This window comes from Aotus nancymaae, unplaced genomic scaffold (genome assembly GCF_030222135.1).
Source record: "Aotus nancymaae isolate 86718 unplaced genomic scaffold, 86718_ANA_hifiasm-v0.15.2.pri h1tg000040l, whole genome shotgun sequence".
NCBI lineage: Eukaryota > Metazoa > Chordata > Mammalia > Primates > Aotidae > Aotus > Aotus nancymaae.
Window position 1 is genome coordinate 101,449,475 of NW_026988454.1, and position 16,835 is coordinate 101,466,309.

Here is a 16,835-nt window from a genome sequence, read left to right on the forward strand (position 1 = left end):
AAAAAAAAAAAAAAAAAAAAAAAACTTGCTGTGTAGGCCAGGCACGGTGGCTCATGCCTATATTCCCAGCACTTTGGGAGGCCAAGGAGAGTGGATCATAAAGTCAAGAGATCAAGACCATCCTGGCCAACATGGTGAAACCTTGTCTCTACTAAAAATAAAAAAATTAGCTGGGTGTGGTGGTACACCCCTGTAGTCCCAGCTACTTGGGAGGCTGAGGCAGGTGAATCCCTTGAACCCCGGAGGCGGAGGTTGCAGTGAGCCAAGATCGCACCACTGCACTCGAGCCTGGCGACAGAGCCAGACCCTGTCCACCGCCTTCACCCTGCAAAAAAAAAAAAAAAAAAAAAAAAAAACCTGCTGTGTAATAATGTGGTAACCATGCGAATAACATCAGTTGTAGGTCAGCCACAGCTCTATGGTGTTCAGCAATTACTTGGCCTTTTCTGGCATCTACCTTGAATACCTATTATTAAATACCTATAAAATTATTAAAAATTAAAGGATAATATTTTCTGAAGAATCTCGATTTGAGCTAAAATTAGAATATTTTAAAAATGACAAGAAAATACCTGTATATTTGTAAATTTGACAATGCAATTCTAAGTAGCATTGAGGCAAAAGAAAAAAAATCACACAGGAAATTAGAAAAAAATTTGAACACGTAATGATGAAAAATAGAACTTATTGAATACAATTAAATTTGTGTTTAGAAAAAAATCTTCTATCCTGAAAGCATATGTTAAAATAGAAACCTTAGAAACAAAAGATTAAATTAAGCATGGAGAAAGTTAAAGGAAGGAAATCGCAAGGATAAAAGCAGAAGATAATAAAGTAAAAAACAGAGAATAGAGACTATTGACAGTTCCAAAAGTGTGTTCTTTGAATTTTTATGCTTTCTACCAACATTGATTTACAAAAATAAATAAATAAATAAATAAATAAAAAATTAGAAAGGACACAACTATCATACCAAAAAAAGGCAGACATCAGAGTTCCGAAACCAATACAATCTAAAAAAAGGAAATTAGGTAACACTTTTTGCCAATAACTTTGAAATTTTAGATTAAATAAAAAATTCCTAGACAAAAATATAATGTGACAAAATAGACATGTTAATACATAGATAATTTATATCAACTAAATATATGTAATTTATATTGATCATCTCCACAAAGTAAAACAAAGAAAATTTCAGGCTCAGTAGGCTATACCAGTGAATGCTATCATACATAAAAGGTAGATATAACATCAGTGTAACACCAACTTCCTGAAAAAATGTGAGGACAGCATAACCTTGATACTAAAATTGTACCAGAGCAGGACAAAAATTGAAATTGAAAGGCCTATACTTTATTAACATGTATGTAAAAATTCCTTAATATATGGAAAAGTAAATCCAATGTTATATAAGAAAGGCATATATCATAACCAAGTTAAACTTACTCCAAGCATACATCTAACTTTTGAAAAACAGCAAACATAATTCATCCCAAGTAAGAGATAAAGAAAAGAATATTTAATTATCTCAAAAAACTGAGCAAAGTAAGATAATTTACTATACAAACTATCTAGACTTACAAAACATTAGCATTAGGCAGTATCAGTATTGGGCAGTGTATTATTGATACAAAGGTAGAAATATGAACCAATAAAAAACTCAGGAACACACACACACACACACACACACACACACACATATGTTACAGCCAAAACAATGTAAAGGGGGATAAATGAAGTAGGAGGACTTACTCTACTGGGTACTAAATACTGTATTTTTAGAGTAAGTCTTAAGACAGTGATATATGGTTACAGAGACAGAAAAATTGACCAGTGGAACAGAAAAGAGAGTCTACAAATAGACCTACATATATATGGGCGTGATTTATGACAGTGATATTGCAGAACAGTGAAGAATGGATAGTTTTCTTCCACTCATGTTACTGAGTCAATTGGATTTCCATAAAGAAAAAATAAAAACTGATAAATACTTGGGACTATATAAAAACCAATCTCAGATGGATTGTAGATCTTTTTTTTTTCCTTTTTTTTTGGATCGTAGATCTAAATGTCAATTATAAAATACATTTTCAAAAATGGAGTAGGTCAGGAACAACAACAAAATAGTAATTGTTAAGTAAAAGATTGATTAGTTGGCATAAATTAAGATACAAAACTTCTGATTATTAAAAAAAAAAAAAACAAGAAAAAGTAAAACTGTAAGACATCAAAAGGAAAAATAAAATCCTTTCAAAATATATAACCAGTAGAGCATATATCCTGAACATAGAACTCTAAATTTTTTTTTGGTAAATGCTCAACAGAAATGCACATTTCTGCACACCAAACAATACATATAAGCACGTCTGTAGCAGCACTATTCATAGCTCAAAAATTTTAAACATTCACAGTATACCAACATTAGAATAAATTATAAAATATCTATGTAGATACATTGAAAATGAATAAGCTAATAAATTCAAATATATAATATATATATATATCTAAAACATAATGTTGAATGAAGATAGAAGAGTTGTAAGAGAGAGAGAATGTGTGTTGTGTGCATGCATGTGTATTGGGGAGGTGTGGTCTAGATAGTAATTTTGTGCCATTTGGACTAGGTAGTGGGTACTTCAGTATGTTCACAATATAATATTTCATAGAGCTTTATCCTTTACCCTCCTTATTATGTATGCCATAATTCAATATAAATATATGAAAACCAGAATGTCACATATTCTTGGAACAGAATGACGTTGATAGTTGGTTGCTGTGTAGATGCCTTTTATAGTATAGCATGTGTAGTATTATTTTGAAAAGGATTATCATAAAGATTACTTGCTTGGTAAGTAGATAAATTGAACAGATAGTGGATTTACCATCTTTTTCTATAAGAGTTAAATAGTAAATATTTTTGGCCTTTTGGGACTTAAAGTCTTGTTTCAGTTATTCAATTCTGTTATAAAAAATCCCATAGACTATAGGTAAAGAAACATGTGACTGTGTTCCAACTAAATTTTATTTACTCAGAGATGGCAGGCAAGATTTGCCCTAGGGTGTAGTTTGTCAGTCTCTGGATTAAACGATTAGTTAAACGTATGGCTAGAGTAAATGGCACATGCATATCTACATGTTAAAGTATTGATGAAGTATTTTGTCTTTTTCATCTTTTTAAAAGAATGGGCATATGGAAATTATTACTCGGAGCTTCTTCATTAAGTTATATTTGATTTGTTCTTTTTTTTTTTTTTTTTTTTTGGAGACAGAATCTCACTCTGTCACCGGGCACCAGGCTGGAGTGCAGTGGCGCCATCTCAGCTCACTGCAACCTCTGCCTCCCAGGTTCAAGCAATTCTACCGCCTCAGCCTCCCGAGTAGCTGGAAATAGAGGTGCGCGCCACCACCCCCAGCTAATTTTTTGTATTTTTCGGTAGAGACGGGGTTTTACCATGTTGGCCTGGATGGTCTCGATCTCTTGACCTTGTTATCCACCCGCCACGGCTTCCCAAAGTGCTGGGATTACAGGCGTGAGCCACCACACCCGGTTGATTTGTTCATTTTTTAATTTTTCTGCACTTATTCATATAATTTATATTTCTACCACTACTATCTGCAGTATATCATACAGTGATAATAGTGTACAATATATCCTTAGGTGGAAAAAATTACAGTTTTCCCACCTAAGGATATATTGTACCCTGTCTGGCTGAAATGGAATATTGTAATCAGTCATTGTTTCAGTTACAATTGAGAAAGATCTGTTTATTGTCAGGATTTATTTATTTCATTAGTTGATTGCTATAATTTGTTGTGTTGTCAGACTGTAACTTTGTATTTATGTACGTAAGTCATTAAGGATTTCTAATTTAGAACAGATTGATCTACTTCTGGCTTCGTTTTATTGTAAGATAATCTATTTACTTAAATTCTACTTTTGATAATAGCTTAATTAATTGGTCAGACAAATGTTTATGTAACTCATACTAAAACCATAAATTTCTTTCTTAAATGGTTACAGGCAAGAGTTGGATCCATGTAAAGCTGAACTAACTATTCTAGGGAGAAGTACACAAACAAGCGAATCTATCAATCATGTACTTGGAAAACCCCTGCCAAAATCAGGATCTGTCTTTATTGGTGGATTTCCAGATCTTCGTGGGAAAATCCAGGTATTTCTATAGATATTTTAAAATATTAATTATGTCATCATATTGAAAAATGAAAAAAACTTTAGAAAAGTTTTCTGGGTAGTGGGGCCATCTGCATTGTTTCAAAAAAGTTTTTGAGTGATTCTACTAATGTCTAATATATACTTTATCTCTCATACCAAAGTATCATGTAAGTTTACTGTTCTCGTTAAAAAATTGCTCCAGTGTCAGTCCATTTTCCCATCTTATGGCTGTAGTATGTGTATTACATTTCTTAATAATATTTAGCATGAGTGCTTTTGTACACCACTAAGGTAGTGATTTTCATGGATATTTGAATGGGTTGTCTTAATAACACACCACAAATATAGTTTGAGAAATGAAATTGGAAGACCATCCGAAATCTCTGTTTCATATGAGCTTACTAAAATGTGAGAACGTTTATTACACTGTTTTGCACACCTGCCAGCCCACTCTAAATTTCCATTTAGATAATTAGCTTATTGTTTTCATTATTAAGCTATATTTTAGGAAAATAGCTTGAAAGCTGACTTAAATGCTACTATTTGGTTCCATTTTACGTTATTGCAGCGAATTGCTTTAAAAATTTAAGGTTGGTTGTTAAGTATACCAGTAGCTTATTACATTTATTAATCTTTTCCTTTATTATATTTACCATTGTGTTTTACCTATTTGAACACACTATTTTTACATTATTGGAAATATAAAATGCTATTGTTTCAAAGTCCCACAAATAATGCAAACTGATACACATACATCTACTTACTACAAATATCATGACTCCATAGTATACAAGATAAAATAAAACAATACATAAAAACAAAATTCATAAGCATATTTGATACGATAAGTATGCCTTTAATGAAATAAGTTGATTCTGTATCTGTAAGCATGCAGAGACTCAGATTCAGATTTACTCCATTAGCAGTATAGTTGTTGATCATTAAACAGTTGTTTGTAACTTTTTCTATAAAATTAATTTGTTTCATTGAGTTTTTCATAGATGAAACCATCTATAAGCTTCATAATAGTACAAAATATGTTTTGTTTACTTTTTTATACACCAAGGCAAGGACAGTTCCTGTCACATAGTTGGAGCTCACTGAACAGCTTTTAAATAGAGCTCTCAGTTAAAGCATGGTTGAAACATAAATATAACCTTTAATAATTTACATTTGTCCTCTTTCATAACTATTTTTTCCAAAAAAAAGATAAATTTTAATATAGAACTCAATTTAATTGAGTATACATTAATTGAATGTAACTTCTTAAGACTCAGCTACACCCGAATATAAATATGGCTGAGCATTTACTTTATTATAAATATAAACAATATGCTGAAGCAAGATAGAAAATTAGAAAAAGGTATCTTTTGACTTCCCTGAAGAAGTACAGGAGTTTGTAATTAGCGATTTGAAGAAAGATCAAGTGTCTGCCTGGTAAATAATATGTAGGCTGTCATTGGAGACAGATGCAGTATTACACACACACAGGCTTAGGTAATGGAAGGGCCTGGGGAGGGGGAGGTTGGAGTAGACATGATTTATTATTATGGAGACATGGAATTTTATATAAAGTGAGCATGAAGAAGACTTGATTTTGAATAAGTGAGTGGGAGCCAGAGAATAATGAATCCTATGTAAAATGCAAAATAGTATGTATTTACATACAGGAGTCATATACATATATACTATACATTATATACTTCTTAAATGGGGGAGCCATTTAAGAAGTTTGAGTAGGAATTGTCATTTTGCTATGTTCACTCTAATAGCAACTGAAGTGTACACTGGAGGAGTTAGGACTACAGGGTAAGAAATGGCAAAGTCAGGTTTATTCAGAATAATTAACAAAAAAAGGTATTGCAGCAATAAGGGTGAGAGAATAACTATGAATGCTATTGAACTTAAAAATAATTATTGGTAAGGCCGGTTGCAGTGGCTCACACCTGTAATCCTAGCACTTTGGGAGGCTGAGGCAGGTGGTTCATGAGGTCAGGATATCGAGACCATCCTGGCCATGGTGAAACCCCGTTTCTACTAAAATACAAAAATTAGCTGGATGTGGTGGTGTGCACCTGTAGTCCCAGCTACTCAGGAGGCTGAGGTAGGAGAGTCGCTTGAAATAGGGAGTCAGAGATTGCAGTGAGCTAAGACAGTGGCACTGCACTCCAGCGTGGTGAAAGAGCAAGACTCCATCTCAAAAAATAATAATAATTGATAAAAAAAAAAATGTAGAAAATTTGGAATTTTAATGACTGGGTTAGCTTATGTAAATATAGAATTTATAGTGCCATTCTTAAAATGGGGAATGAATATAGGATTATTTATAGGGAAAATGGCAGGTTTATCATTGCATTTGAGTTGCTGATATGATTTGGCTGTCTCCCTTTGTAAATATCACCTTGAGTTGTAATAATCTCCATGTGTCAAGGGTGGGGCCAGGTGGAGATAATTGAATCATGTGGGTAGTTTCCCAGATACTGTTCTCCTGGTAGTGAAGACATCTCAGGAGATCTGATGGTTTTATAAATGGGAATTCCCCTGCACAAGCTCTTGCCTGATGCCATGTAGGACGTGGCTTTCCTCCTCATTTGCCTTCCACCATGATTAGGCCTTGCTAGCCATGTGGAACTCTGAGTCAATTAAACCTCTTTCCTTTGTAAATTACCCAGTCTCGGGTATGTCTTTATTAGCAATGTGAGAACAGACTAGTACAATTGCTTTTGGGCAGAAATGATTTTCAAATATTTAACAACTGACTTGTCATCACCACTAATCCATCAGTCCGTTGTGTGTTCCTGTTGAATATCATTCCTATTAGTGTAATGTTGTGACGCAAGAGTCATTTGACATATGGGCCTTCGGTTCATAAAAGATCATGAACGTATGGCTGTGAGAGTCTGTATAGGAGATAGTGGAAGCCATAATAACTGATTAAATTGATTTTTAAAATTAAGATAAAGGAAGGCTGAGAATTTTGAATCAGCAATCAAGAACTAGGCTAAGGAAGAGGTATACACCAAAGTAGTTAAGGAATAGGGAGTTTGGCAGTAGACAAAGGAAAAAAAAGATGCTGTTACAAAAACCAAAGATGGAAAAAGTTTTCAAAAGAAGCAGCTGTTGAACACCAGTGCTGCAAAAGGTCACCCCCCAGTTTCGGGAGAAGAGTTTTAACAAAAATCAAATTGTAATATTGTGAGGAAGAATACAATAACCTGAAGAAGCAACAGAGTGGTTTTAGGTTACTTTTTCTAGAAGCTTTTTAATAAGACAGAGAGGTTGTTATGTAGGGGAGGACAGAGTTTTGAAATTTCAGAGAGATGATGATAATAATTGACTATATTTCTAAAGACTTTTTCTTCTAAAACCTTATCTGAAAGATTGGCCTTTACTAAAGGATTATCTCACTAAAAAACTTAATATTCATTCTGTGATGAAGGCAGCTGAACATTTGTTGTAATCAAATTTGGAGGAACATTCAGCATGCGGACCAATAAAGTTACCTTGAAATTAAAAAGGCAGCCAGCTAAGCAGGTTTTCCCTCCTTGTTAAATATGCTGTAGTTGAAAGATTTCACATCAGCCCCACATTGATTTTTTTATTCTTTTCTTATACTGTTACAGTGTCACAGTAACTATGTGTGTATGTGTGAGTGCTAGATTATGTGTGTGATACGTACACTTATATTGCTATATACCAGGTGACTGATGCAAACTATAAAATATATCTAGATGATAATACTTAAAGAGAAATCATATGATGAATCAGAAAAAAAAAAAAAGATAGGAAATTCAGTCTTGTGAACCTGTTTCTGGGCAATATAATTCCTCCTAATATCTAAGTCTCATGCAGGCTCTAACTATCTAATCATTGTGTTCTGATTAAGAGCTATTTAAGCACAGTGGGCTGTTAGTACTCAGAAAATTAGAAACAACAGTTTTGCAATATAAAACACTAAGGAAAAGAGCTATAGTTGATTCCTCGAGCCAAAAAATGTTAAGTTACACTTATCTTCTCACCTCTAAGTTTCCAATAATGTCTTTCTGAACTAGCCAGAGCCCCTCCACATGATAAGAGTCCCTAATCCAATGTGTAAGTGCTGACAGGTTGTTTAATGATTCCTTTAACAAAATCACCCAGAGCTCAGTATGTGAGAAGAGAATGAAACAGTTAGACACTTTCAGTTTTGTGCCTGGGGTGTGAAAAACTCTGCTTCCCCTGATGAACATAAATGATGATAACTTTCAAGGTTTGAGACTAAATGCACTCTCTCTGGTGGTAGAAAAACACTTTCCTTGGTAGTGCTTTAATTGCTTACACTTTTCAGTGCATGGACTCTTGCTTTTGGGTCCAAGTTAGTTAAGGACACCAAACCTTAATTCCTAGTAAATACAGATGGTACCAGCTATTCTCCTTGCTAAATAAGAGAGGAAATAAAATAATTATGGAAAGAAATAAATATTGTTAATCCATTAGTAGATTTGTGTTTTTATATATGCAGAAGTTGATATTATAAAATAAGTTCTAGAAAGATGCTACCTTTTTCAGATGCAAATCAATCACTAAGATTAAAAACAGACATGTAATGGCATGTACTATTATACTAGACTGGAATTTTTGAAGAATTAGTGACAGACTCCAAAAATCTAAACATTCATCTCAATTTTCAAATTTATAATTTCAACATAGTAAAGAAGTTAAATAATTTTTAAAAATTTTAATTTCTAGTGTAGTCAGACCGTTTAGAAATAAGGACACTGGTAAAGCAAATAAGTATTATGCACTTCATGTATGTTCAAGACATTGACTTACAAAGTCAGTAATTAGTTGACTACATTCACTTTTATAAAAAGGCCTGTCAATCATTAGCCATCAAAATCCTTTAGCCAGAGAAAATTACTGTTTAATTAATAGTCTAATCATAAAAACAGGATTCTCTTTAAGAATCTGTGAGAGATTCCTGGAGAACAAATGAAAAAAGAAACCACATCAGTAATCTGTAGAAAATTCGGGTAGTTTATATTACTTGTCTCAGCTTATCATCAAGTTAGAGACATTATATGTATCAAATGGCACTTCACTAGATGTATTTATGATATTCTGTTAGAGGATGCTTGCCAACCTTTTTGAGCTCTTCAAAGACACTTGTCTAATGGACACAAGAAAATTAGAAAAAATTGAAATGCACCATTGAAGAGATCAAGAAAGGTAGCAACATTCAACAGTTTTGGGTTTTGTGAATTTATGGAGAAAAAAGTTAATCATGACCCACCCTTATTTTCTGTCCAACAATGTGTAAAAAGAGAATCACTACACAATAAATATAAGTCTCTTAAATAGCCATTTATAGGAGTCCACTTATTGATGAACATAAACCCAAATCTCTGATAAAGTAATAAAGACATCAAGGTTTCACTGCCATGTTTTAAAATCCATTGCTCCTTCTAGAGGTTATGTGGTAACTGATCCATTCATTCATTCATCTGCTTATTCTACTTAGCTACCGTTTGGACTTGGGCATCTGGTGTCTATTCTTTTCACAGCACTGAATCACAAATCAAGAAATTATCAGATGCAGACTCATCCAATAACAATTATTTCCCATTCCTTGCACATATTAAAATTACTTTCAATTTATTCCTACATTAGGACCTGCCTTTTTTTTTTTTTTTTTTTTTTTTTTTTTGAAGCAGGGTCTCACTTTTGTCACCCAGGCTTGAGTGCAGTGCTGAGGCCAGTCTCGGCTCACTGCAGCTTCAACCTCCTGGACTCAAGCAGTCCTCCCACCTCAGCCCTGCAAGAAGCTGAGACTACAGGCACATAGCACCATGCCCTGCCATTTTAATTTTATTTTTTATTTTTAGTTGAAATGGGTTTCTCCATGTTGCCCAGGCTTGTCTCAAACTCCTGAGCTCGAGTGATCCATCTGCCTCAGCCTCCCAAAATTCCAGGATTACAAGCATGAGCCACCCACCATGCCCAGCCAGGCCTTGCCTTAGTCAGACAATAATTCACCACGGAGCAGCAGAAACTGGCTCCTACCCAACAGAAAGAAACATCTTTTTCCACCAACCCACTTTTTCCAACCCACCACTCTTCTATTTTTTTTTTTTTTTTACTCTGATGCATCTTTTTTTCAGTTGTGCATCTATATCTTCCTGTCCTTATAAAACTCTTGAATGACAGTAGTGTAGAAGGGCCTGTCCCTGGATCTGTCTCCACTCAAGATCCTCTCTTAATCTGTGTATTTTCGACATCCTTAGGACCTCTGTTTGATCTCTCCATTTGTGTGTACTTGTATTTTGAAAAGGTCTCCATTCATTTAATCATAGTTTCTGCTATTCAAGCACTCGCTGGCTTAGATCCACCACTGTATCTATATCACCCTAATTATTTAATCTTATTAGAAAAATGCAGAAATAAGTTGTATTTTTGCACATATACACCTATGAAGATGTGAGAAGGAGATGTCAAGCATCAGCCTCAGACTTCTGGATTAAGTAACTAAATGGAGGTGACAGTCATCATTAAGATGGGGAAGATTTGAGAAGAAAATATTTAGGGGAGAATGACAAGATAATTAGTTTGGCCACTTTTAAGTTTGAGGTGTTTCTGAGGCTTGCAGGGAAAGTTACCAGGTTAACACTTATATTCATGAGTCAGGAAGTTCTCAGGCTGTAGTATTTAAACACTTGAGGCCAGATGATATAACAACCTCAGGAGAGAGTGAAGAGAATGAGATAGACCCAGAACAAAATTTTGAGTAAATCTGACATTTAATAAGAAAATAATTCAATATCAGGCAGAAAAATAGTCAGAGGGGCAAGGCACAGCCCTTCATAAAATGTATTATCATTGAAGCAAGAAGAACAGAAAATTTTGAGAAGGAGGGGCTGTTTAATCTTGCTACAGTGAGGTCCAACAAGAATTGGGCTAAAACTTAAACTAAAAAAAAAAAAAATAGGATAAAGGCTGAAAGGCATCCATTGGATTCTTTGATATGGGTATTACTGATACACTTATACAAGAAATGAACACCTCTATTTAAGTCCATGATGATGAGTAAAGGAACATCATCTATATTCTTTAAAGAACTAATGCTTTCCTCTGACAAAAAGGGGATAGTTTAGATGAATTTGCTTACTGTTAACTGATAAATTTGTAAATCGCAACTGCAGGGAAAATGTTTACCACATAAATAGTTTTTCTAAATATGCATTAAAAATCATTCTGGTATCACTTAGAAAGTCGAAGATGTGCATGTCTCAAACAACAAAATTTTCCTGTTTAGGTGAAATTCCTTGATGATATATAAGGAGACATGGTAATGGAATGTTCATAACAAAAGTATTTGTAACATAAAAAGTAAAAACAATAACGTCCATTTACAGTAGTATGTATATTGTATATACTACAAATATATACATTAGTGAATATCAGTGACTGTCAGCTGTACACATCAACATGAGCACATCTCAAAAAATAATGTGGAAGAGAAAAAAGAAAATAATAAGCAGATATCCCGTTATATAAATTCCCCAAATAGGAAAACCTAAACAATATGTAATCTCTGATATATTTGTGTGTGTCTGTGTGTGTGTAAATATATATACACATGTATAAATAAATATGTATGTATATTCACACACATATATATACACATGTATATTTGGTAGATTATAAAGATATAAAGGACTAGGAAACTCAGAAATCAGTATAGGGACAACTAGCTAAGAATGGAGAAGAGATAAAAGAGTAGTTCTCAAGATTCAAAGCAGGTGTCACCCTTGCTCATAATATACTAACTAGGTAGAGAGTACGTGCATGTTCATTTTATCATTCGTGTTTAAAATACTCATATCCTCATATCCATTATATATTTGTATGCTTATACACCTGTGGGAGTTATAGATGTAATATCCGTGTTGTAATCCATATTTTTAAAGTGCCTGTGTTATAACAATCAGTACGAAAATTATTTGGTGTGTAGCAATTCAATTTCACCAGATTCATACCAATAACTACATTGTTAGATATTCCAACTTTGATTTTATGATGTTGTAGTCTTGTTTCTATTTAGCTTGTCTATTTGTTTTGGTTTTATATTTATCTGAGGCAATGAATATAAAAAAAACCGTTTCTGACTTTATATTTGACATGAAGTGTATAAAGTAGTAATATTTTACTAAAATTATTAGTAAGGGAATACTGAAGATTTCTGAAAGTTATTTTCCTGTGAAAAATGTCAGTATGTCACTCAGCTTTGGGCAGTATAAGTATTGAGTTTGAAAAATGAGGCTGTAAATGAAAAAAAACTAGATAGAAGGCCAAGGAGTTTCCTACAGCTATTACACATGAGGTGATTATTGAAATCTCAAACACAAATTAGCATATTTACATTTGTTTTTACAAATTCTTGTTTTAAGCATATGTTTATTAAGCATGCTTCAGAGCCTTTTGGTATGCAAGCCAAACTCTTTATCCTTAAATAGAATGATGTCTATAATGTAATGCTCTGTAACTCTGCCTGGAATAAAAAAATTTTAAAGCTGCAAATCGGCAAATACCACTACATGGGGGAAAAATCCGTATTTTAATAAATTTATATTCTTTTTCCAGACACAATTTTGGTTGATAGAAAAAATACAGGCTTGAAACAAGGACACCTGATTTTTAATCATGCGTCTGCCAAAAAATAATAAGTTTTGTGACACTGTTAACCATTACTTGAAATCTCTTTCCCCTAAGCTACTCTTCCATAAATGATGAAGTTGGACTACATTTTTTAAAGTTCATTCCAGCTCAAGATGATTCTATACATATATATGTGTGCATATATACATATATATGTAACATACCATTTCCTCAGCATGTAAATTGCACAGACATTGTTTGTATTAAGATATTATCCCAGTCACAAATTCTATTGTGTTCCCCTCACCTAGGATCACCTCACTTTCATATGATATCCCTGAGGACACTTCTTGAGAAACTCCCATCTGGTGTTCCTTCTGTTCCTGCCTAAATTTTCATTTAATTGTAAAAGACGTCAAAGGCTTTTCATTTTAAAACTAACAAAAACAAATCAACAAAACCATACAATAACACATCTCAGGTCTATAGTTTAAACTTGGAAATAAATTAAATATAAATAGAGACAAATGGATATATATTAACTTTTTTTCTATGTTAACAGAATTTATTAAAATCAAAGTCCTTCAATATTCCCTTACAAGTGCTGAGGGAAAAATGGGTAAAGTAAAGCAAGAAGTAATCTGGTTGATATTAGTTAGGGAATTCTAGTAATATAGATCACAATTTTAAAACTCTATTTTATTTTGCAATGTAGTCTGTGTAACTCAACAGTGAGTAAAATAAAATCAATTTTTGGCTTAAGTGCTTTGGGGCTATTAATTTGGGAGAGAGTTTTCTAGTGAAATTGAAGGACGTAAGACTAATTCAGCCAAAGGCTATAGAAAAGAATCCCCAGGTGAATGATCTCACGTAAGAAAATCATAATGTAAAATTTAAGGAGGCTAGAAACTCAAAAATATGTGAAGCATGAATTTAGAGAATTTGCAGCATAATCCATAAAGATGAAAATAAAGTACTTTGTAAAGTCAATTGTAAAATGTTACATAATCCGAAGTTATTAAAACTGCCTTTATCAGTAACTACACTGGCTTCTTCAAAGGCAGAAACAGAACAATATCTAGTGACAGGGCATGATAAGACAAAACTAGCTTTCCGATAATTAAAAACCAATCCTCTTAGTGCTAAGACTTTGCAAACTTAAGGTTTTTGAGATATGGTCCATTTTCCATATGACATGCAATAGTGCCTTCTTAGGAACTCAGTAATATCCCTACAAGGGCTAGTTCAAAAGGGCCAGTAGAGATGTGGCATTAAGAATTGTAGATCTGGAGTTGGAACCCTAGCTCCCTCAATTCATTGCCATGGTGCCTTGGGCAAGCCATTTACCCTTGCTTGGCTTTGTCTTCACCTACAAAATAGAGACTCTACCTTCTTAAGGTTGTCGGGAGAATGATTAAGATATTGCACATTGAACATTTAATAACTGTTACCTTTTACTATTAAGTTTCCCTCCAGCATTGATATTTCATTATACTCTGTGCTAATCAAACATAAAAAATAATTTTTGAAGTTATTTCTAGTCCTATATAATCCAGATGTAATTACGTACATGTACAAGAACATGAAATTACATACATGTGGATTATGTGTAATCCACACGCATTATGGATTATATAAGACATATTCTGGAAATGAAAGTTTAGAGATTGTGATGCACAAATTGATGCTCATGTTATAAAGCATTTGATCCTAGTTCATATGCTAAATATTAATAATTTTTACATATTTAGTTTAAAAATAATTATCATTTTGCTTTTCTAAAATACTATGTTTCATTTTTATATCACTTAGAAAAACAGATTAATGAATATTCAGCCTCCTGGTATTTAAGGCAATGTAACTTGTCTACCTTTCTAGTGGAAGAAAACAAAAATTATCTTCTATACTTCCATGAAATCTTATTCTTCACTGTCATTGACATTGTCTTTTGACTCTTCCTTAGGCTTTGACACTTTATCCCTTAGTCTTTATTATTAAAGGGAGGAAACACATCATGTATACAACACTAAGGGGCATTCATGCACCCATTTATTCAACAAGTGAGCAAGCATTCTGGAGCATGTAGCTTTTTATTTATTTATTTATTTATTATTATTTTTTTTTGTCTAGGGTCAGCTTTAAGTTCATTACAAATACTAGCTGATTTAATTCTTACACCAATTGAGTAGATAGGGACTTACACATATTTTGCAGCTGAGGAAATTGAAGCATAGCAAGAACAAGCAATTTGCTCAAGCTTATGCAACTAGTCGGTGATGGAATGAGTATTTGACCCCAGTCAACACAGCTCCAGAATCCACTTTATTGTAAATCTCACTTGCTTTGGTTATTAGACTACAATGGAGAGACAGGATCTGATGTTTCAATCATGTAAGATCATTTTAGAAGATCATTTGTTTACTAAAAAAATCAAAAACACAACTTTATAAAATGTCTTTCTTTATAGAATTATTGTCCTTCTATTAGTAGTTAGTAGTTATTAAATACATTCCCTTAGCTAAATACTCGTACAAGTGCTTCACGTTTACTGTCTCATTAATGTTTTAAGTAGCTCTTTGCACTATGTAATATTAGTGTCTCCATTTCACAGATAAGGGAATTGAGGCTCACAGGGGCTGAATGGCCTGGCTTTAGATTCACAGTTATTGAATACTAGGGCCAAAATTTAACCCACACTTTTAAAACATAGGCTATACTGACTCACTACAAATAACAAAGTCAAACACCTTTTACTAAACCATTGTTTTCTGGTCTACTTTAATGAGAGACTTTTAATGCAATGTCTGTTTTAAACAAAATTTTTAAGACAGTATTATAACAAATTGAAAAATCCTTATATGTTTCTTTGAATTCACTATCTATGGACTCTCCTTTTGAATTAGTTCATATTCTGGAAAACATCTTAATTCATTAGTATGCCTTTTTTTTCAATGACATAAGAGCTAACAAAAATGAAGACATTTATGCAGCCAACAAACATATGAATAAAAAGCTCATCATCACTGGTCATTAGAGAAATGCAAATCAAAACCACATTGAGATACTATCTCACGCCAGTTAGAATGGCAGTCATTAAAAAATCTGGAGACAACAGATGCTGGAGAGGATGTGGAGAAATAGGAATGCTTTTACACTGCTGGTGGGAGTGTAAATTAGTTCAACCGTTGTGGAAGATGGTGTGGCAATTCCTCAAGGATCTAGAAATGGAAATACCATTTGACCCAGCAATCCCACTACTGGATATATACCCAAAGGATTATAAATCATTCTATCATAAAGACACTTGTACACATATGTTTATTGCAGCACTGTTTACAATAGCAAAGACTTGGAACCAACCCAAATGCTCATCAATGATAGACTGGATAAAGAAAATGTGGCACATATACATCATAGAATACTATACAGCCATAAAAAAGGATGAGTTTATGTCCTTTGCAGGGACGTGGTTGAATCTGGAAACCATCATTCTTAGTAAACTGACACAAGAACAGAAAACCAAATACCACATTCTCATTCATAAGCGGATGTTGAACAATGAGAACACATGGACATAGGGAGGGGAACATCACACACCAGGGCCTGCCGAGGGGTGGGGGAGCCAGGGGAGGGATAGCAGGGAGTGGGGAGACTGAAGAGGGATAGCATTAGGAGAAATACCTAATGTAGATGACAGGGTGATAGATACAGCAAACTACCATGGCATATGTATACATACATAACAATCCTGCAGAATCTACACATGGACCCCAAAACTTAAAGTATAATAAAATAAAAGTAAAACAAATGAGAAAATCATTCATTAATCCAACAAGTCTGTCTATCTACCTATCTATCCATCCATCCATTTATCCATCCATCATTCCATCCATCTATCTATTTATTCATCCAGCTAGAGAGTATCCACTATGTGCCAGGCATTATTCTGTGGTTGGGGATTTACTGGTGAATAATCTCCGTCTTCGTGGATGTTATGCATTAATGAAAAAATTCACAAAGCCTTTCT

At 33.6% G+C, this 16,835-nt stretch overlaps 1 protein-coding gene across 1 annotated transcript in view; it reads left to right on the forward strand.

Annotated features, from left to right (window-relative positions):
- The window catches only part of EYS (eyes shut homolog), a 2,025,572-nt gene that overhangs the window by 1,336,967 nt on the left and 671,770 nt on the right, over nucleotides 1-16,835 (forward strand). Inside the window, 1 exon segment of the mRNA XM_021676159.2 lies at nucleotides 4,022-4,172. Within this exon segment, the coding sequence (XP_021531834.2) occupies nucleotides 4,022-4,172 (151 nt within the window).